The sequence below is a fragment of the Myxine glutinosa genome, chromosome 14 (genome assembly GCF_964187855.1).
Source record: "Myxine glutinosa chromosome 14, kmMyxGlut1.1, whole genome shotgun sequence".
Lineage (NCBI taxonomy): Eukaryota > Metazoa > Chordata > Myxini > Myxiniformes > Myxinidae > Myxine > Myxine glutinosa.
The window spans coordinates 6,373,080-6,396,371 of record NC_136274.1 but is presented as its reverse complement, the minus strand read 5'-3'; the positions used below and the strand labels follow the sequence as shown (position 1 = coordinate 6,396,371).

The following is a 23,292-nucleotide window of genomic DNA, read 5'->3' as shown; positions in this document are numbered from 1 at the left end:
TCTTCATTGTACCAGAGGGTGCTTGAGTATAATGTGAGGCCATCTGTTGGAAAGTTGAAGCTCAACCGAAGTTGGACCTTGCAACATGACAATGACCCTAAACATACCAGTAAATCCACCAAGGAATGGCTGAAAAGAAAGAAATGGAGGGTTCCGGAATGGCCAAGTCAAGCCCGGATATAAATCCCATCGAGATGTTGTGGGGGGATTTGAAACGAGCTGTGCATTCAAGAAACCCCTCAAACATCGCACAGCTCAAATAATTCTGCATGGAGGAGTGGGAAAAAATTTCTCCCAGCCGATGTCAGAGACTGGTAACAGTTATAAGAAACGCCTACTTGAGGTTGTTTCTGCCAAAGGGGGCAATACCACCGATTAGAGCCAAGGGTGTACTTACTTTCTCCACATGCGAAATTTGCATTTATGTTTATTTAAATTATACAATGGACTACAAAATGTAAATGTTTCATGATATTTGTTATATTATATCACCTTTATCTATCAATATTGTTGAAATGAAGATCAAATAGCTGTATGTTGAAATATGTTGAAAAAGTCAAAACTTTACATGGGGTCTACTTACTTTTTCACCTGACTGTATAAGGGTATGTACTATGTGGCACAGTATAGAAAAGAACGGACATTCCATAGCTTGTAGAAAATGCCAAACAATACAAAATAATGGGCCTTCAAAAAATGACGTGTGAATGCTGGACTACCCACCCTTGTGTTCTTAGGAGGGCCAAGTCATCAATCATCAATCAAAGATACATCAATCGAGGTATCCCTGTATATACAATCACTGATCCATACCTAAGCTACTTGCCAATCCTGCCAATATCCATGTACCCCTCCATTCCCAATGCTTCTAGGTACCTATCTAATTCCAATTTAAACCTATATACTGTTCCTGATGCCAATAACCATCCAGGGAGACCATCCCATGGACTAACTACTCACGGAGTGGAAGATTCGTGCTTTACTACAGTCTTAACGCTCCTCTCATTTACTATACGGCTGAGCCCCTGGTTCTGTCACTGTCTGTTCTGCAAAAAAAATCTCAGCACTTATATTATTTATACCCTTCATTATCGTAAATTTTGAGAGTGAAGCGAGAGAGCGGGAAAAGAGAGAGGGCATAGAGGAGGCAGAGACACAAATATAACCCCCCCCCCCCCTCCCCCTCAAAACATAGATCCTCCATTGTGCGGAACAGGAGGAATACAGTCTGGAGTGACTCGGTGAGTGATTTTGAACTATTCTTGAAGAACAAATAGATTTTTCATGTTCTTTAACTGTCATTGGTTAAAAACATAACTGCCTTGATGAAAACACACATTTTGCCTTTATTTGCATCAAAAGTCAAATTGTGGCAATAAAGGTAAATTGCACAATATCACATTCACACACACAAACTACCTGAGATCAACTTTAAAGGATGTTCTACACACCTTGTCATGCAGTTCCACATCTCTCAAGTGGTCATGGGACGCACATACTACAGGCTCACAAGAGGCTCCCTGCCCCGTTTGGAACTTCTTCTCATAGTCTGTGCTGATGTGCGCCACCCTGACAAGGTTAGACGACAATCTCAAAAATTAAAAAAATTACCAATCATCGTCAGAAGATAGCGAATGAATGAAATATCAGGCAATAGCCCAAATAGCCTGATTCGATCTTATCATGTAACTATCAAACTATTCTTATGAAATACATGTTAAATGACTACACACAAAATAAAACTCTCGTTCTTAATCCAAGACTTTAGTCTACCTGGATGACAAAGGGCTGGAATTCCTGGACCCACGTCCATCCCATTCCAATGGGGACTCTTTCGGAAATGTGTGTGGGTCTGATGGAAGTTTTGAAAGGTCATCCCTCCAGAGCCTGTCTTGAGAATGAAGATGTCTACTGATGGAGCTCCACGAGTGTTTGAATTGAAGCGAAGTCTTCTGGTCCTGATGCAGCTCACATTTCTGCTGTTTATGAATAAAGCAAATGTATTCAAAACAATGGGAGTGCAACATCTCGGCGGAGAAAGAAAGACTAGAATTTGATCTTTGATTCCTTTTTGACATGATCTACAAGGCTCGTAGCTACAAGGCTGCAAGGCACATAGTGTAGCTGACACACATACACGCATGTGCGTACACACACACACACACACACACACACACACACGACAGATAAAAGAGACAAACACATCCACTGAGCTTGGGGGAAGTGACGTCACTTTCCAGGGTATTCTGGGTACCAACAACATTACAACAATGGCACCGCTTTTCTCACCACACTTAGCAGGGCACTTCCTAGGGTGGAAGTTCCTCTTCCCGATGGATGCCAACCAATGGGGATTGTCCGTGCATTTAACCTTGTAAATTTCGAATGCCAAGCAAGGAAGCAACACGTACTATTTTTATGGAATTTAGACCATTTAAGTATGTAGGTAAACGAATGTGTGCCACAAAAGTCCAAATGTTTCTGCATATAGTTAGGCAGTTAAGAGTAAGCATCGTTCATTTTTTCAGGAAAGCACCAAATTTGGCACAGATGTAGTATGGACCTACACAATTGTTTTCCTGAGGGGCGCCCAAAAATTCAGAAAATTCAAAAAATCCAAAAAAATGTCCTGGATGCCGTGAAAAAGGGGAGAAAACGGGTATTGATTCGAACTGTAGATTCTGATATCGTGGTCTTGGCAATAGCACACTACTTTACCTACCAGCCACATGGTGTGGAGGAACTCTGGATTGCCATTGGCACTGGTAAAAGCTACCGCTACCTTGCCATCCATAAAATTGCCCCTGGCCTTGGCCGCAGGAAGTCCGAGTCTTTGCCATTATTTCATGCCTTCACTGGCTGCGACACAGTGTCATTTTTTGCCCAAATTGGGAAAAAGACAGCCTGGCAGGCTTGGGAGGCATACCCCAGCATCACGCAGACCTTTCATGCTCTCGCTTATAGGCCATCTGTGGACGCTATTACTATGGAACTACAGAGCATAGAAAGATATGTTGCCATCCTCTATGACCGGACTACCGAGATAAAGACAGTGAATGACCGACACTGCGCCGACACTTGTTCACGAAGAAGGCAAGAACAATTGATCACATTCCCCCAACAGCAGACGCCTTCGAACAACACCTAAAACGTGCATGTTTTCAGGCTGGACACGTATGGAGTCAGGCACTTGTGCCCCACCCAGAACTTCCATCACCAGCTGATTGGGGCTGGATGAAAACAGGGACTTCTTGGACACCAATTTGGACCACAATACCACTGATACAGGAGGCATGTTCAGAGCTTACAAGCTGCCATTGTAAGTCGGCCTGTAAAGGCAACTGTAAATGCTCCAGGGCAAATCTGCCCTGCACATCACTGTGTGACTGCGATGGACAGTGCTTGTAGTACTACGCGTCTGTGCGAGAGCCTCCACCTTTCAAGTGCCCACAATATTTTAAGTTAAAACTGCAACTGTGTGTAACTTTGATTAATTAATACCATTCCATTGTTATCAGAGACCAATAAAACAATGTGTATCACTTGGAATTGAAATTTTACCTAAAATACTATGAGAGATTCAAGGAAAATGGAAACACCATGGCGGCCATCTTGAAATTAAAGATGATGGATGCCAATCTTTATGCAATTGATCCCATTGGATTCAGAGACCATGAAATCATGGGGTAAGACACTGGAACTGTGGTGTTATCGCTCATAGTATAGAAGTTATTGAGGGAAATAGGTCACAGAGGGCGGTCATGTTGAAATTCAATATGGCGGCCACCAGGGGTTCTGAATTTTTGGGCGCCCCTCAGGAAAACAATTGTATAGGTCCATACCACATCTGTGCCAAATTTGGTGCTTTCCTGAAAAAATGAACGATACGCCCTATTTTTCGGTCTTAACTGCCTAAGTAATACCGATTTGTTCAAAATAAATTAATAACTAAAGAAATACATTAAATAAATTATGGTTTATAGCTGGTGACAAGAACGTGAGGAGGTGCTAACGTGATAGTCTACCTTAATCATGGAGGTATCAGCCATTTTCTGGTGCGCATTGAGGAGAATGTTTGATCTTTCTACTCTCGGGGACAGCAATGCAACCTGTGTCTCCTTCAGGGCCTGCAGCTCAGGGCTCGGGGCTTGCGTTAGTAGGTTTGGAACACTTTCGGTGAGGTCTTCAATAACTGCAAGAAACACATTCATTGTTACATGAAGTGAAAATTGGGGAAATTATCATTATCAATTAATCATTGAATAAATAAATCACAGGAAGTAACCAAACACACAAGTATAAACCCCAACACCCCCCCCCCCCCACCTTCCCCTGCCCCCCCCCCCAATTTATTTTCAATGCCTAAAACCCTCCTGGGCACAGCTAGAGTCCCTGTATATAGAGAGTTGTGTCAACTCAAATTTGGACGCCATTTTGTGTCTAAGTGTGTCGGATTAGATATACATGTACATTCGCGATATGGGGTGATATATTCTAAACCTGCTAAAAAAAAATTTACTACACATATTTAGTCTTATTATTACATACAGGTGATATTTGTTTTGTCAAAAACTCAGCTATTGCCGTGAAAAAGAGCTGTGTGGTGATATTAAAAGTGGTATGGCAATGCATATTACAAGCCAACACTGCATATAAGAGCTAACATTATAAGTAAGACAAACCAATGCTGTCGTTCTCTGAATTTTAATAACTTTTAGAAAGGAGTGTGGGCATATCCAATATTTTTTAAAGGGTGCCGAGAGCAATTCCGGTGTAGGACTTCCAGCCGACATATAGTCTAACACACTTAAAACAAATTCTGTACGTGGTATTGCCATATTTCTATAGTGTACAACTTTAGTTTTATCGACATTTATATTCAATTTCCATTGTAATGATTTAACAAGCTGCAAGTCAGCTTCTGTCTCTGACATAAGGAAAACGTCATCGGCATCTAGTAAGATTGAAACGTTCATTTATTACTACACCCTTGCCCAGAACTCTGATGGATATTGCCTGATCGATTAATATTGTTACAGACGCAGTTGTGGATGTTGGTTTACCGAGCGGTTTGGTATGACCGCGTCTGCACAGTTTACCCGATTATACTCGAACGTTGGCCGAGTCGCGCTACGCTAAATCAATTGAGGAAAGGACACACGGCTGGGTTTAAATGACACGACACCAGGGGTACAGTTCTCAAGACCTCCGGAGGAGGTTATAATATTTCGGAACGTTAGATTACAAGGACGAGAGAGACAGCATAGGAAGGTAGGCACTTAAATACGGTCTTATAGTAACCCCGACAGACGACAGATAAACGGGACAAGACTGACTCACACCGGGATTGATGGCAAGGAAGGGCAGGTAGTCGAGGCTCAAGGTGCACCTTGGCTCAGGGGCAGAATCGACCCGGTCCGGTCCAGAGATGCGGGAGGTCTCTCTCAGCGCTAGAAGGTGACGTTCTTTCTCCAAGCTCGGGGCGCATCTGACGTCACGTCCGGTAAGTGGCTGCGTATATCCGGTGGGGAGTGACACGCCCTCGGCTCGTTAGCTCCGCCCCAGATGGAATCGGCCCGCCACTTCTTATTGGGTGCTGAGGGTTACCGGGCTCCGCCCTTGACGAGGGGCCGACAGTCAGCCCCTTCGTGGTAACCCCGTCGGCGCACATGGGTAATGGCGGCTAACCGAGCCGGAGTGAGGACGCACACTCCCCGCGCGCTGTTGTGGTAGTTGTTGTTGTTGTTGTTTCATGGGGAAGATGGGAGGAGGTATGGGGAGGTCCTAAACTCACTACTGGTGCCATACAATCACATTCTGGTGCAACGAAGAGTCAGAATTAATGGAAACGAGTCCTTAACTGACATAGACTAAGAATAACTAGCAAGATGTCCGAAAGTTGTCTACGTGAGATGCGGTGGACCTGGGCACGACATTTAATGGGGGAAAAAGGGGAAGGTCGGTTCTACAGAGTGTTGTTTACAGACAATGGGACTAGGGAATGGGGGATTGGGGATAGTTGGGGAGTATTGGGGAAATAGGGGAATATTTACAAGCGGATATGGAGGCCAAATCCCATATCCGCAACAATATGTTTCATAGCTGGCGACTTAATTAACACTTAATTTTCGACTGCGCCAAGCCGTAATTAAACAGAGAAAAAACTTTTAAAAATACCTGCAGTGTGCACGGCTCGTCTAGTCGAACAGATATGGAAAAGCACAGATACGACGTCGTATTCACCATAACTTGTTTAATTTCACCAGGAACACGATGAGGCCAACACAGTAAACATTCAGTACAAAACTTGGTTCATACATTCAGTACAGAATCTATACATCTTATAATTCCCAGATTGGTTTGACCAACCAAAAGCAGAACAACCAGTCATTTTGTTTGGCAATAAACAACATTCCCGTACCAAGCTGACGTTCACGCACGGTGAAGTTAGACACAAAATGGCGCCACGAAATCACGTGACCAGAAATCTCGGGTCAGCGCATGGCGCAACTCTCTTTATACAGGGACTCTAGGCACAGCCAAGGAAAACCGACAAATTTCGACTCATTCCGTCCAGCGGGTTTAGGAGTGCATGCGAGTCAAACAAACAAAGAGCGGTCATGTACTCGGACTTGCGAAATCAACCGCTGTGGCCTGGTCCTTTGGGCCTCAAAAACAATAGGCTTCTAGATTTTTGATTGGTGAACCAGTTCCGTGACCCTGTATTCAACTTCTGTTCAAATTTACAGTCATTCGGATGAAAATTGACCATAATGTGATCTTGAACTTTGACCTCAAAAACAATAGCTTCATAGCTTTTGACTCACTCTACCCGCTAGTGAAGTTTTGTGAAGATCGGTGTGTATTGATACCTGTAGGTGATTGACATACTGGCAAACAACCAAACAAATAGACGGAATAACAGAGCAGATCAACCGACATACAGTACGGTGAACCCGACATACAGTACGGTGAACCCGACATACAGTACGGTGAACCCGGCATACAGTACGGTGACCCCGACATACAGTACGGTGAACCCGGCATACAGTACGGTGAACCCGGCATACAGTACGGTGAACCCGGCATACAGTGCGGTGAACCCGGCATACAGTACGGTGAGCCCGGCATACAGTACGGTGCCCCCCGGCATACAGTGCGGTGAACCCGACATACAGTACGGTGAACCCGGCGTACAGTACGGTGAACCCGACATACAGTACGGTGAACCCGGCAAACAGTACGGTGAACCCGACATACAGTCCGGTGAACCCGACATACGGTACGGTGACCCCGACATACAGTACGGTGAACCCGACATACAGTACGGTGAACCCGACATACAGTACGGTGAACCCGACATACAGCACGGTGAACCCGGCATACAGTACGGTGAACCCGACATACAGTACGGTGAACCCGACATACAATGCGGTGACCCCAACATACAGTACGGTGAACCCGACATACAGTACGGTGAACCCGACACAGTACGGTGAACCCGACATACAGTACGGTGAACCCGACATACAGTACGGTGCGCCCGACATACAGTACGGTGAACGCGACATACGGTACGGTGCACCCGACATACGGTACGGTGCACCCGACATACGGTACGGTGAACCTGACATACGGTACGGTGACCCCGACATACGGTACGGTGCACCCGACATACAGTATGGTGAACCCGACATACAGTACGGTGCGCCCGACATACAGTCCGGTGAACCTGACATATAGTACGGAGAACCCGACATACAGTATGGTGAACCCGACATACAGTACGGTGAACCCGACATACAGTACGGAGAACCCGACATACAGTACGGTGAACCCCACATACAGTACGGTGACCCCGTAAACATCGTGGGTTGGAATATTGCGGAAGACCAATCACGGGCGACCTCTTGATGTACCGATCTGCAGTTTTTGAGCTCAGTCGTGATGGTTATCTCGCACCACGAGACTTTTGGTGTTTCTCGTGTTCTCGTGCACTGTTAGTAATGGCCTTGAAGTGTAAAACGATGGAGAAAAGAGATTCTTTTATTTATTCACTGGTGGTAGGAACTGCAGAACGATTTATTATAGAAACGCAACGACAGATTACAAAGGGAATCGATTTGAGAGATTACGGTAATAGGGGAGGAATGGTAGGGGCTTTGGGGATGGCAGGATGGTCTAGCTCTAGACTCCAGAGGTATGCACACCCACCTCTAATCTGTTGGGGATGGCAGGATGGTCTAGCTCTAGACTCCAGAGGTACGCACACCCACCTCTAATCTGTTGGGGATGGCAGGATGGTCTCGCTCTAGACTCCAGAGGTACGCACACCCACCTCTAATCTGTTGGGGATGGCAGGATGGTCTAGCTCTAGACTCCAGAGGTACGCACACCCACCTCTAATCTGTTGGGGATGGCAGGATGGTCTCGCTCTAGACTGCAGAGGTACGCACACCCACCTCTAATCTGTTGGAGATGGCAGGATGGTCCAGCTCTAGACTCCAGAGGTACGCACACCCACCTCTAATCTGTTGGGGATGGCAGGATGGTCTAGCTCTAGACTCCAGAGGTACGCACACCCACCTCTAATCTGTTGGGGATGGCAGGATGGTCTAGCTCTAGACTCCAGAGGTACGCACACCCACCTCTAATCTGTTGGGGATGGCAGGATGGTCTCGCTCTAGACTGCAGAGGTACGCACACCCACCTCTAATCTGTTGGGGATGGCAGGATGGTCTCGCTCTAGACTGCAGAGGTACGCACACCCACCTCTAATCTGTTGGGGATGGCAGGATGGTCTAGCTCTAGACTCCAGAGGTACGCACACCCACCTCTAATCTGTTGGGGATGGCAGGATGGTCTCGCTCTAGACTGCAGAGGTACACACACCCACCTCTAATCTGTTGGGGATGGCAGGATGGTCTAGCTCTAGACTCCAGAGGTATGCACACCCACCTCTAATCTGTTGGGGATGGCAGGATGGTCTCGCTCTAGACTGCAGAGGTACGCACACCCACCTCTAATCTGTTTAGTCTATGTTCGAATCCTGACCGAGCTATGAACTGTCATCCCGGTGTTTCACAGGCAGGTGATTCATCAACATGTGTGTGCCGTCCCTCGGATGGACGTTAAGCCGCATGCCCCGTCTGCCAACATTAGTTGGTTGGTGTTGAAGATCCCACGGTGTCCTTTACAAAGAGTAGGACAGCTATTACTGGCACCATAAAGAAATGATAAATTCCTGTCATAATCTCTGCTGGGAAGGCAATGGCAAACCACCCAGTGTGACCCTTTCCCAGGAAGCTGTTTGGTAGCACCGACGCTCTGTGAAGAGTATGATACACCAGCGAGAGACAGACAGACAGATAGACATTCACACCGATTCAGTTATAAATGAGCATGTACTCGCATAGCACAATACATAGAATAAGTAAATACGAGTTATGGCCCTAAAGGTGCAGGACAATTAAATAGCAGACTATTACATGACTATTACATAGTAGACTATTACATGACTATTACATAGCAGACTATTACATGACAATTACATAGTAGACTATTACATGACTATTACATAGCAGACTATTACATGACAATTACATAGCAGACTATTACATGACTATTACATATCAGACTATTACATGACTATAACATAGCAGACTATTACATGACTATTACATAGCAGACTATTACATGACTATTACATAGCAGACTATTACATGACTATTACATAGCAGACTATTACATGACTATTACATAGCAGACTATTACATGACTATTACATAGCAGACTATTACATGACTATTACATAGCAGACTATTACATGACTATTACATACCAGACTATTACATAGCAGACTATTACATGACTATAACATAGCAGACTATTACATGACTATTACATAGCAGACTATTACATGACTATTACATAGCAGACTATTACATAGCAGACTATTACATGACTATTACATAGTAGACTATTACATGACTATTACATAGCAGACTATTACATGACTATTACATAGCAGACTATTACATGACTATTACATAGCAGACTATTACATGACTATTACATAGCAGACTATTACATGACTATTACATAGCAGACTATTACATGACTATTACATAGCAGACTATTACATGACTATTACATAGTAGACTATTACATGACTATTACATAGTAGACTATTACATGACTATTACATAGCAGACTATTACATAGCAGACTATTACATAGCAGACTATTACATGACTATTACATATGTTACATATTTATGTGAATGTATGTGAATTACCAGTCAGGTCTTTGCTTATCCGTGTGTAGTATATTAAGTTGTTGTAGTTGTAGTTGTTGTGTAGTTGTTGTGGTTGGAGGGTCAGGAGCCCTTCTGAAACAGTGGCCGGAAACGGAAGTGACCGGAAACGGAAGAAGAAAAGACACGAGGAAGAAAAGGGACGATTATTATTCTTCCTCGCCCCGCTCCGACGAAAGGTGGGGTCGACCTTGCGCTGCGTGGAAAAGCGGCGTTCCGCAGCCGGTCTGGCGAGAGGAGTTACCGGGACGGATACCTGCCCGGTGGACGTCAAACTGTCGGGTGGCCGTGCACCGACCCAGCGTTTTGGCGCCGTTCGCGACACCGTCAAAACAGACGCGTACGGGTCGCCCGTTGGGGGCCTAACACGCCTTGCAAGCGGCGTGGGGTTTGGCTTGCTTTCCCGTACCCGCTTCGCGTGGCCACGAGGGGCTGCAGCCGGGGTGCCTGGTAGCGGTACGATACCTGCCCGGTGGAAACACGTCCACCCGGGGTTCGTTCAACCGCCCGAGTGCGGCTACGCCGACCATCATCTTGGTCAGGAGGGGCCCAGAGACATTGTGCGAGACCGAGACCAAAAGGGGGTTGTGAGTACTCACCGGGACACACATATATAAGATGGCCATCTTAATCATAGGGAATTGATTGTGGATTAAGAATTGTTGATGGTTGTGTATTGTTGATTGCTCGGGGAAAATCTCCGTGGTTGTGTCATTGAAATTGTATGGTATCATTACCATTGGAAATATATCCTTGAACATCAGTTGTCTCTTGGGTGAACTTCATATGGATTGCGTGGCGAAAGCGCATATATAATACAGCTTTCTGGCGAAGTTCCTCTCCCGGTCCGGGGGTCACCGAGACCAGGTATTCACCGAGGGGACCACGTAACAGAATTGGGGGCTCGTCCAAATTACGATTTGCGGTTTCGCAATTGGGTCTACGTCCGGGATCTAAAATTGTATAACATAATAAAATAATAATATTTTATTAATTAAAATTTATTAATTAATTATTAATTGGTAAAAATTTTTGAGAAATTGGGGTAAAGTCTTGGGTGAAGGTTAACAGGTGTTAACGATAGACACCATGGCGTTTGTGGCACAGAACTTTGGGGTAACCCCGAGTGAGGCACAGTTCCGAGCGTTGCTAAAGTCGGACCTCTTGAAATTGGCCAAACATTTTAACTTGGAGGTCCGAACTAATTTGAGGAAGGCAGAGTTGCAGGCCACGGTGATACAATCTATGGTGGGATTAGGAACATGGGACGAGTTAGCCTGGGAGTGGCTACCCGAAGAACCAGAAGACGTTGAGCTCCGGAAACTGGAGTTGCAATTACGGAGCCAGGAACGGATCAAGGATGAAAACAAGGGAACTCGAAGCAGAGGAGAGAAAAGCGGAAAGGAAATTAAAGGAACGTGACATGGAGCTTCAGCAAGAAATTAAATTCAAGGAGCTGGAGTTAATGAGAGAACGGGGAGAGGCACCACCCTTGCTGACGGGGTCGACACCTTACCAGAAAACCTGGGATGTGGGCAGACATGTGAGGCTGGTTCCACCGTTCAGTGAGAAGGAAGTCGCGAGATTTTTTCCACACTTTGAGAAAGTGGCTCGACAATTAAACTGGCCGGAGGAGGCCTGGACCATACTCGTGCAAAGTGTGCTGGTGGGAAAAGCTCAAGAGATTTATTCGGCGCTACCAATGGACCAATGTGCAGATTATGAGGTACTGAAGAAGCACATCCTCAAAGCCTATGAGTTGGTTCCGGAAGCTTACAGGCAAAACTTCAGGAATGCCAGGAAGAGGGAGAGTGAGACCCATGTGGAGTTTGCCAGAGTGAAAGAAAACATGTTTGATCGGTGGTGTGAGTCAAAAGGAGTCGGGAAAGACTTCGAAACCTTGCGTGACTTGATCCTGGTGGAGGAATTTCAGCAGTGTGTCCACGAGGACATCAAAGTGTACCTGCAGGAAAAGAAAGTACCAAAGTTGTGGGAGGCAGCCCCCATGGCAGATGATTATGCCTTAACCCACCGAATAGGGGTCCACGAACCTAACTCCTCGCCTAGATCTCCGCAGGGGAGGTGGGGAACAGCAGGTGCGGAGAACGACAATACATGGCGGCGACCTCGAGATGATTATGGGGACAACTATGATACCCCAACTGTTAGAAATCAGAGGGCTACGGACCCAAGACAAACTTATTTTTCGGGGGGCTCAAGGCCGACCCCGAGGTTCTCCCCTGGGCCTACTTGTGCTTTTTGCCATAAAACTGGACACTTGATGTCCCAATGTTACCTCCGGAAAAGGGAAGACCCAGAGCGGAGTCCGACTATTACGACTCCAAATGCAATGGCCAATGGCCATTGTGAGAAATCGCCATCAAAAGGGTTACCAACCATTTATTTCAGAGGGGTTTGTGTCACGGGATGGAGCCTCGACTAACCGGAAACCGGTTAGGATATTGAGGGACACAGGGGCACATCAATCTTTAATGCTTGAAGGCATTTTGCCATGGTCCGAGGAGACGGCAACGGGGGATAGTGTTCGTTTACAGGGGATCGGGGGCGGTGTTAGTGCTCCCCTTCATGTCATCCATTTGGAGTCCGATTTGGTGTCAGGACCGGTCACCGTCGGTTTACAAGCCACGCTTCCTGTAGAGGGTGTATCTGTGGTTATCGGGAATGATTTGGCCGGGGGTCAAGTTTATGGTAACCTGAGGGTTGGTAAAGAGCCCAGCAGGGAAAATAACACCACACCAGCTCGGGATGGCGACAAAAGTGCCAAGTTATTTGTAGGGGGACTGAACTTCAAAACAGAGGAAGAAGTTCTGACCTCTGTCTTCAACAGATATGGGCCGCTGGTGGAAGTGCGGTTGGTAAGAGACTGGGAAACGCAACAGTCAAGAGGGTTCGGCTTTGTCACGTTTGCAAGCACAGAAGACGCCAGAGAGGCAGAGAAGAATTGGAATGGCAAGGATTTGGAGGGTCGGACCATAACAGTAGGGAAGGCATTTCGTAGGCGTCGAGAAGTCTACAGGAGAGGACAACTGGGCGGTAGTGTTGGTGGTGGCCGCAATCAATATTATTATGGAGGCTCCCTGAGTTACGGCAGCTCCCGAAGGAAGGATTGTCCAAGTAGTGGCCGAGAAGGAGACCGCTATTCATGGGACTACAGGGACAAGCGGTCCCACCATAATTATTAGGGAAGTTCTGAGAAGTTGAAGCACTGAAGGCGGCGGAGCCGCCGAGCCATGATTCCTACACGGATTAACCGTGAACGCCGTTCCTAAAGGCGTCCATGTAGTGAACTTTCATGCACGGACTAACCGTGAACTCCCGTTCCTCAAGGCGCCCCTGTAGAGAACTTTCCTGCATGGACTAACCCTGAACTTCACGTTCCTAAAGGCATCTATGTAGTGAATACTCGGCTTGGCCTCCCGGAAAAAGTGCTATCGAGTTGCTTAACTTTGGATCTTTGATCAACCCCTTAACCTTCATTCACAAGAAACTGACGGTCAAAGTCAGAGGGTCATGAGATGGAGTTTGATTTAGCAGGGACAATGTCGTTGCTGGTGCTTAGTCCAGAGGGAGTAATCTGGAGGGGTTGTGGGGAAATTTTGGTTGCTTTATTTTTAAGTGATAACTGTGCCCGGGGGGAACGGATAATGTGGGGGGGTTGAGTTATCTGGTTTGTTTCTCCAAATTGGCCGGCAAAGAAAGTTTTCGCTGGGTTCAAACTTTCTTTCTTGAAGGGGGGGAGTGTTACATATTTATGTGAATGTATGTGAATTACCATTCAGGTCTTTGCTTATCCGTGTGTAGTATATTAAGTTGTTGTAGTTGTAGTTGTTGTGTAGTTGTTGTGGTTGGAGGGTCAGGAGCCCTTCTGAAACAGTGGCCAGAAACGGAAGTGACCGGAAACGGAAGAAGAAAAGACACGAGGAAGAAAAGGGACGATTATTATTCTTCCTCGCCCCGCTCCGACGAAAGGTGGGGTCGACCTTGCGCTGCGTGGAAAAGCGGCGTTCCGCAGCCGGTCTGGCGAGAGGAGTTACCGGGACGGATACCTGCCCGGTGGACGTCAAACTGTCGGGTGGCCGTGCACCGACCCAGCGTTTTGGCGCCGTTCGCGACACCGTCAAAACAGACGCGTACGGGTCGCCCGTTGGGGGCCTAACACGCCTTGCAAGCGGCGTGGGGTTTGGCTTGCTTTCCCGTACCCGCTTCGCGTGGCCACGAGGGGCTGCAGCCGGGGTGCCTGGTAGCGGTACGATACCTGCCCGGTGGAAACACGTCCACCCGGGGTTCGTTCAACCGCCCGAGTGCGGCTACGCCGACCATCATCTTGGTCAGGAGGGGCCCAGAGACATTGTGCGGGACCGAGACCAAAAGGGGGTTGTGAGTACTCACCGGGACACACATATATAAGATGGCCAGCTTAATCATAGGGAATTGATTGTGGATTAAGAATTGTTGATGGTTGTGTATTGTTGATTGCTCGGGGAAAATCTCCGTGGTTGTGTCATTGAAATTGTATGGTATCATTACCATTGGAAATATATCCTTGAACATCAGTTGTCTCTTGGGTGAACTTCATATGGATTGCGTGGCGAAAGCGCATATATAATACAGCTTTCTGGCGAAGTTCCTCTCCCGGTCCGGGGGTCACCGAGACCAGGTATTCACCGAGGGGACCACGTAACACATAGTAGACTATTACATGACTATTACATAGTAGACTATTACATGACTATTACATAGCAGACTATTACATAGCAGACTATAACATAGCAGACTATTACATGACTATTACATAGTAGACTATTACATGACTATTACATAGCAGACTATTACATGACTATTACATAGCAGACTATTACATGACTATTACATAGCAGACTATTACATGACTATTACATAGTAGACTATTACATGACTATTACATAGTAGACTATTACATGACTATTACATAGTAGACTATTACATGACTATTACATAGCAGACTATTACATAACAGACTATTACATGACTATTACATAGCAGACTATTACATGACTATTACATAGCAGACTATTACATGACTATTACATAGCAGACTATTACATGACTATTACATAGCAGACTATTACATGACTATTACATAGCAGACTATTACATGACTATTACATAGCAGACTATTACATGACTGTTACATAGCAGACTATTACATGACTATTACATAGCAGACTATTACATGACTATTACATAGCAGACTATTACATGACTATTACATAGCAGACTATTACATGACTATTACATAGCAGACTATTACATGACTATTACATAGCAGACTATTACATGACTATTACATAGCAGACTATTACATGACTGTTACATAGCAGACTATTACATGACTATTACATAGCAGACTATTACATGACTATTACATAGCAGACTATTACATGACTATTACATAGCAGACTATTACATGACTATTACATAGCAGACTATTACATGACTATTACATAGCAGACTATTACATGACTATTACATAGCAGACTATTACATGACTATTACATAGCAGACTATTACATGACGATTACATAGCAGACTATTACATGACTATTACATAGCAGACTATTAGATGACTATTACATAGCAGACTATTACATGACTATTACATAGCAGACTATTACATGACTATTACATAGCAGACTATTACATGACTATTACATAGCAGACTATTACATGACTATTACATAGCAGAGTATGACATGACTATTATATAGCAGACTATTACATGACTATTACATGGCAGACTATTACATGACTATTACATAGCAGACTATTACATGACTATTACATGGCAGACTATTACATGACTATTACATAGCAGACTATTACATGACTATTACATAGCAGACTATTACATGACTATTACATAGCAGACTATTACATGACTATTACATAGCAGACTATTACATGACTATTACATAGCAGACTATTACATGACTATTACATAGCAGACTATTACATGACTATTACATAGCAGACTATTACATGACTATTACATAGCAGACTATTACATGACTATTACATAGCAGACTATTACATGACTATTACATAGCAGACTATTACATGACTATTACATAGCAGACTATTACATGACTATTACATAGCAGACTATTACATGACTGTTACATAGCAGACTATTACATGACTATTACATAGCAGACTATTACATGACTATTACATAGCAGACTATTACATGACTATTACATAGCAGACTATTACATGACTATTACATAGCAGACTATTACATGACTATTACATAGCAGACTATTACATGATAACGAGGCAAATACAGCATATCCATCTGCAAATAATTTGTCAATCTCCTTTCCCCTCTCTACTTCTCCAAATGCATCCCTAAAGAATGAAGGATTGGCTTTGGCAACTTCAAATAAAGTCCTTCACAAATTCCAAAACCAGCTCCCAATGTTTTATTGGACCAAGAGCGAAACCACAGCTTCCCATTTTACATGCTTACTGGAAGAAAAATATCCAGAACAGAAAGTCACTTAATGATAAACTAAATTATTATTTTACATGTAAACCATGACATCTTTTACCCGTCACACGTCCGGCTACAAAAGGATGTCGCAGCAAAGCTGGCCAAGAGAGGCGCTTTTTGGGATCTTTCATGAGCAGGCCTTGCAGGAAGTTCTGCACAAGGAAACGAAACACTTTTTGTTCATAATTCATATTCACTGAAAACAAAAATTGCCGTTTCATATTTCATACGACAGTGGCCGCTCATTCCGACACCCTGTCCGACATGATCACACACCTTGAAGTCAGCGCTCATGTGTTTGGGCCATTTTACAGGTTCCTTCACAATGAGGTTGATTAGCTGGAAAATGTTGGTGGTGTAAAACGGAGGTGTGCCCACGAACAACTCATACAGGATGCATCCCATGGACCAAAGGTCAGCCGTGTGATCATACGGCTTTTCTTCGACCAATTCAGGACACATGTACAATGGTGTGCCCTTGATGGATGTCACAACCAGTGTGTCGATGCCCATTGCACGAGCAAAGCTGTAAAAGAGGCTCCATCAAATCATTGCATCGTAACACCTGCTAAAAGCTGTCACAATCAACCAGAAATTATTTTATACATTCATAAACACTCAAAACCCTAAACCACCTGAACGTTTTTGTCCTGTAGAGATACCTGTGGTGGTGTCCTGTTTTTAATTTTTTTTTTTTTTTTTCATTGGTGTATTTTCATTTTTTTGTGCTTGCAGTGTCAGCATTAAGAATCAACCAGAAAGTGTGGCCTGAAATCGGATGTCAAATAGACCAGGCCGGGGTGTGCGCTTTTACCATGTACATATTGTTACAGATACGACTTTGATGGTATGGTGGGCCGAGCGGGATGGCCGCCGTATCCGTACAAGTTACCCGATTGTACTCGAACGTCGACGAAGCCGCGCTATGCTGGCTCAATAGGAAAGAGAAGACACCCGGCTGGGTTATAATGACACAATACGACACCAGGGGTTCAGTTCTCAAGTATATTCGTACGGAAAAAGGTTAGATTACAGGGACAAGAGGGAAACATAGGAAGGTGGGCACTTAGACACAACCTTATATTATTCCCGACAGACCACAGAGAAACAGGACAAAAACTGACTCACACGGGGATTGATGGCTAGGAAAGCGGGTATTCGATGGCCAGCACAAGGTGCACCTTGTGCTCAGGGACAGAATCACGTACGGTGGTGTCCAGCAGATGCGGGGAGGTCGCTCAGCGCTCGTGGGTCGCGACTTTGGTGGAGATGCCGGGGAGGTCGCTCAGCGCTCGGGAGGGTGGCGTCTTGTCCTTCCAAGCTCGGGGCGCATCTCTGACGTCACGTCCGGCGCGGGGCCGCGTATATCCGGCGGGGAGTCACGCCCTCGCTCGTTAGCTCCGCCCCATATGGCATCGGCCCATGGCTTCTCATTGGGTGCGGGGGTTACCGGCTCCGCCCTTGACGAGGGGCCGACAGGGAGCCCCCTTCTGGGTAACCCCGTCGAGCACATGTTCAATGGCGGCCAACCGAGCCGGAGTGAGGACGCAAAGCCGCTGTTGTTGTGGTTGTTGTTGGAGCTTGAGATGATGGGAAGAGATGCGGGGAGGTATGGGGAGGTCCTAAACTTCCTAACAGGTGCCATATAATCACATTCTGGTGCAACGAAGAGTCATAATTAATGGAAACAAGTCCTTAACTGACATAGATTAAGAATAACTAGCAAGATGTCCTATAATTGTCTACGTGTGGTGCGGGGGACCTGGGCACGACATTTAATGGGGGAATGAAGGGGAAGATCGGCTCTAATGGGTGTTGTTTACAGACAATGGGACTAGGGAATGGGGTAAGGGGAGAGTTGGGGAGTATCGGAGAAGATAGGGGAATATTTACAAGCGGATATGGAGGTCAAATTCCATATTCGCAACATTGCACCCTTCTCTACCCTCGGGGCGTCCCGACCCGATAAATTTTTACCTACTTTAGTGTGGCACGCAATGTAGTTCCCTCTACTATTAACTCTACCCTGAGTGCGACAGTTTTATAGATATTCACAAATGAGTAAATATGTCCCCCTGCGACGTTGCACCCTTCTCCTCTCAGAAACACACCCACAGGATAACCGAATCCGGAAAGAATCCTCAAACTAAACATACAGCCGGTAGGGAGCATTATTTACAAGACTACGCTGATATTTACACTACGATCCAGGACCTGTCTTTGGAGGAACACATGCAGATGTTATGCATAGAGAGAGCGCGCTTGCCAACATCGATACACCAACCCACGAGTGCTCTGTGGCCGACGGCCTTTAATAACGTGCAGAGCACCCTTCCCGCGCATCAAAAGCACCACCCCACCACCAATCGGTGCAGTCACCATTGTTCATTGGAATAAAAATAACTTCAACAACCCCTAACCCTGCAGGTGTCTCTTGCTCTTCTTGTGGTGCACTTGGTGGTTAACTAAAAGTGGTTCACCTGTATGGCATAGGTGCCACGTTGACCCATAGGTCCATCCCCGGGTGGTGCTTGGCCGCAAACGAACTGCGGTCCATTGTGGGTGGCCACAAACATTGCGGTCCATATGGTGTACCGATCCAGGCAGCGAACAGCGAAAGTGCAGGCCCACAACTGCGTCGCCAGCACCTCTCTCTCCTCTCTCTTTACCCCAAAGCCAGATCCTCGGAGGTGGGAGACAAAAGAAGCAGACAAGTGAGTAAGGTGGTAAGGGCGCAAAAGTGCACGCAATGCAAGGTGATGCACACTGGGGGCACATGGGAACCAGGTGAGACAGGTACGTTCCTACCGTACGCCCCCCCCACCAGGTAACCTACATGGCCCCTCCCTTACCCCTTACTGTATCCACAAAACACAACACTACCCATAAACATCTACTTTACAAATCAACAAACATCCCTACTGTCTTCCCCGTTCCTCCCATAAACCAAATTCGTCTTCTCTCCCTCCTAACCAATCAAATTTGCCATTTTCAACTCTCATCAAAATTTGCCATCTCCAACTGCACATCAAAATTTGCCATCACCAATTCATCATCAGTCCCTCCTAGGGAGGGAGAGATGGAATCACCCCAATGTCTCATCCACGTCGTGATGCGTCTCACAAATCCAACAGCAATTCTCATTTCTGCAACACAAACAAAGAAAACACAGGTGTGGAGTCATCATCATCACCACAGGTAAGTGGCTGCGTCTGGTGCGACAGGTTCATCAATCCTAACTATCTCCTAAATGACTTTAACAACTTTACACTACCCGGGGTCTCTCTCCGGCCAAACCATTGGCCCTCTTACACTATGGGTTCTAAAAACCAATTCCCATTGGCCAAACTGTGGTGCTCTTCAATTTGGGGTCTCACTCCCCCGATTCATCTCCCGGTGCCCTCGCACAATTTCTGGGCTGCGGCGTGTACCTCTCCCAGTGGGTCTACCCACCTGCACACCTCCACCACTGCAGTTGCCTCCGAGCTTACCTGCTCCTCACCCTAACCTAACTACCTGGGGAAGGCCCTCTGGCTCTCTCCCCACTCCGTGCCCTCTCTGGCACTGGGCTGCCCGATCCACACCCGGGATCCTCAGGCACCCACTCACAACTACCGGCTCCCAGAGCCCACCTGCGGCCTCACCTGGCCGACATCCTCACAGTGGTGGAGTGCCCAACCAACTACACACACTAACAGGCTACACGCCCAGCCATTTCCACAACACTAATGCACCCATTCACAACACCATTCTGCAACCGCACCACAAATGCCAATATCCAACCACAATTTACCTGCACCCTCTACCTAACACTTACACTACCCGCCCCGGGTATCCGTGATGGGGGTCCACTCTTCCCCCATTCACACCTTCGCACCATGCACACCACTCCGTACCACTTACTCCAACTCTCTCCACACACCTGTACTTGCACACCTGTGCTCTCACACCTGGTGCCACCTGCACCCTTCTCTCCCCAAGCGCATTCGCGCTGATCCACACACTCACTACTCATACACTGCTCCACACACCTGTCCAATTGCACACCTGTGCAATCACACCTGTTCCATCCTCACACACACGGCATCATCTCAGCTAACTACTCCCTTCTGAAACTTGCGCTTCCCAGTCGTCCCTTTAACTATTGCGCTCCCTCGTCATTATCATCCATACTAATCTACCTGCGTCCCCACTACAGGTATCAGTCACTAACTAATCTTAACGTTACCTACTGTCATCTTCTAGGGCCCTATTGATATAACCTAACCCACCCGGGCTAGTTTTCACTGCCATACACCCCATAAACTATTGCTCCTTTGCCCCCTACCTGTGAGGGATGGTGGATTTGCCATCCCACCACATCGGGGGTCTCTCACTACCAATTTTGCACATCAAATTTCAACAAATCAAAAATTTGGCCAATCACTGCCCATCATCTGCCAATCACTACTGCCAATCCTTTGCCAATCATCAAATTTTGTTTTTCTCTAATTTTGGGTCCAAAACACTAACCTCATCACCCAGTCGACTCACTAATACCTTTCGGTGCGCCAATCCCTGTCCAAAGCCCGGCTTCGTAAAGCCAAGCAATGGATGCTGGTTGTTTTGTGCCAGCGGCTGAATGCGTCCGGCACTCGGTGCAGGGACGGGGGCTTACCCGGGCCGAGATCCCACGCATCACCTCGGCGCGGAGCCATCCAATGTCCCGATCTCGACCTGCCGGCACGTCTCAACAAGACGTGGTCGCCATGACGACCCTTTCTATTGGGCTGCCAGCTCCGCCTAGTGGAGCCTGGACGCGGCCGTTCAAAGCGAGGCCCGGCACGCACCGAGGGCCCGACTCGGCTATAAGTCGTTCTAAACTCTACCCCGTCTAACGTCGATGCTTCACCTGCATGCTTACATCCCGCAGCCCGTTCCTTGCTCACACATCCAGCCGTGCCCATGCTCCTCGTACCTTTCCTTACACACCCAGGTACACCCATTCCACTCACAGCCTTGGTCACACACCTGACCACCGAACACTTTGGCACACATTCGTTGGTCGCACACCTCACCAAAACACCTCTTCGCGCCCCCTCCTCGGTCACCTCCTCTGTGACAATCACAGGTGTGCCCTCATTCGCACACCCATCCACGTGCCTCACCACCAACTCCAGCGTGCATTCCCACTCACGCTCTACCATTCCAGGTGTGCATCCTTCCATCCCAGGTGTACATCCTCGCTCACCTGTCACAACTAACTCACGCTCCATGTCACTCTCACTACTTCCACCTCCATTCCTGACAGCGCACTCACCCTTACTCTTGACAGCGCACTCTTTCCCCATGCACCTGTCCGTCACACACCTTTCTCGCGCACACTCTCCCGTTACACCCTCTGTAACACTCACCACAGGTGGACACTCTTCCTTTCTTCTGACAGCGCACTCTTTCCCCATGCACCTGTCCGTCACACACCTTTCTCGCGCACACTCTCCAGTTACACCCTCTGTAACACTCACCACAGGTGGACACTCTTCCTTACTTCTGACAGCGCACTCTTTCCTCATGCACCTGTCCGTCACACACCTTTCTCGCGCACACTCTCCCGTTACACCCTCTGTAACACTCACCACAGGTGGACACTCTTCCTTACTTCTGACAGCGCACTCTTTCCTCATGCACCTGTCCGTCACACACCTTTCTCGCGCACACTCTCCCGTTACACCCTCTGTAACACTCACCACACCGCGCTTCCACGTGCTCCCTCGCACACGCGCTACGACCGACTCACTCTCGCCAGCACACTCACTCCTTGGCACGCACTTTTTCCTCACACACCCCAGAGTCGGATTTTCTCGCACACCTCCTTTTTCGCACACCAGACCTGTCGCACACTTCACCAACGGCCTCTCACGAACACCCGGGTCCATCTCGACCCCCAAGCTCCTTAAATCCCCTGGCGCATCATACGCACGACCATATTGGTCACCACTTACACCGGGTCCTCTTCCTCTTCGCTTCTCCTCCATCACCTGCGAATCCCTCATCCGGTTAATGAGCACATCATCACGATCCAAACACAGACTTTGGACCAATTCTTTTATCTCCTCTTTTATCTCTTTCTTATCCCCTCTCCGTCGCTTCTTAATTTCGCTCACCCCTTCTTCCACTTCTTCTAATTTGTGCCTCACCTCTTTTATTCCCCGGTACGTCTCCTCAAGCTCGTCCTCCAAGGCTACCTTGACCGTTTCCATGTGCGTCCTCACCTGCCGGTCCTTCGTCTCCATTACCTCTATCACCTCGTCCAACCTCGTTGTCAGTCCCTCACGTACCATCTGACATTCCCTCTTCGTCGCTACCAAGTCATCTTTTAGTTCTTTCTGTGTCGCCTTTAAACCTCCTAATACCGCAGTGTTCCTTTGAACCTGCTCCACTAACT

At 46.8% G+C, this 23,292-nt stretch overlaps 1 protein-coding gene across 1 annotated transcript in view; it reads right to left on the bottom strand.

Moving 5' to 3' along the window:
• The window catches only part of STK36 (serine/threonine kinase 36), a 128,642-nt gene that overhangs the window by 72,993 nt on the left and 32,357 nt on the right, over positions 1–23,292 (bottom strand). Inside the window, exons 6-10 of the mRNA XM_078768054.1 lie at positions 17,145–17,394; positions 16,927–17,020; positions 4,026–4,192; positions 1,774–1,979; positions 1,452–1,569 (exon numbers count right to left, since the gene is read on the bottom strand). Of these exons, the coding sequence (XP_078624180.1) occupies positions 1,452–1,569; positions 1,774–1,979; positions 4,026–4,192; positions 16,927–17,020; positions 17,145–17,394 (835 nt within the window). The remainder of the gene's footprint in view (positions 1–1,451; positions 1,570–1,773; positions 1,980–4,025; positions 4,193–16,926; positions 17,021–17,144; positions 17,395–23,292) is intronic.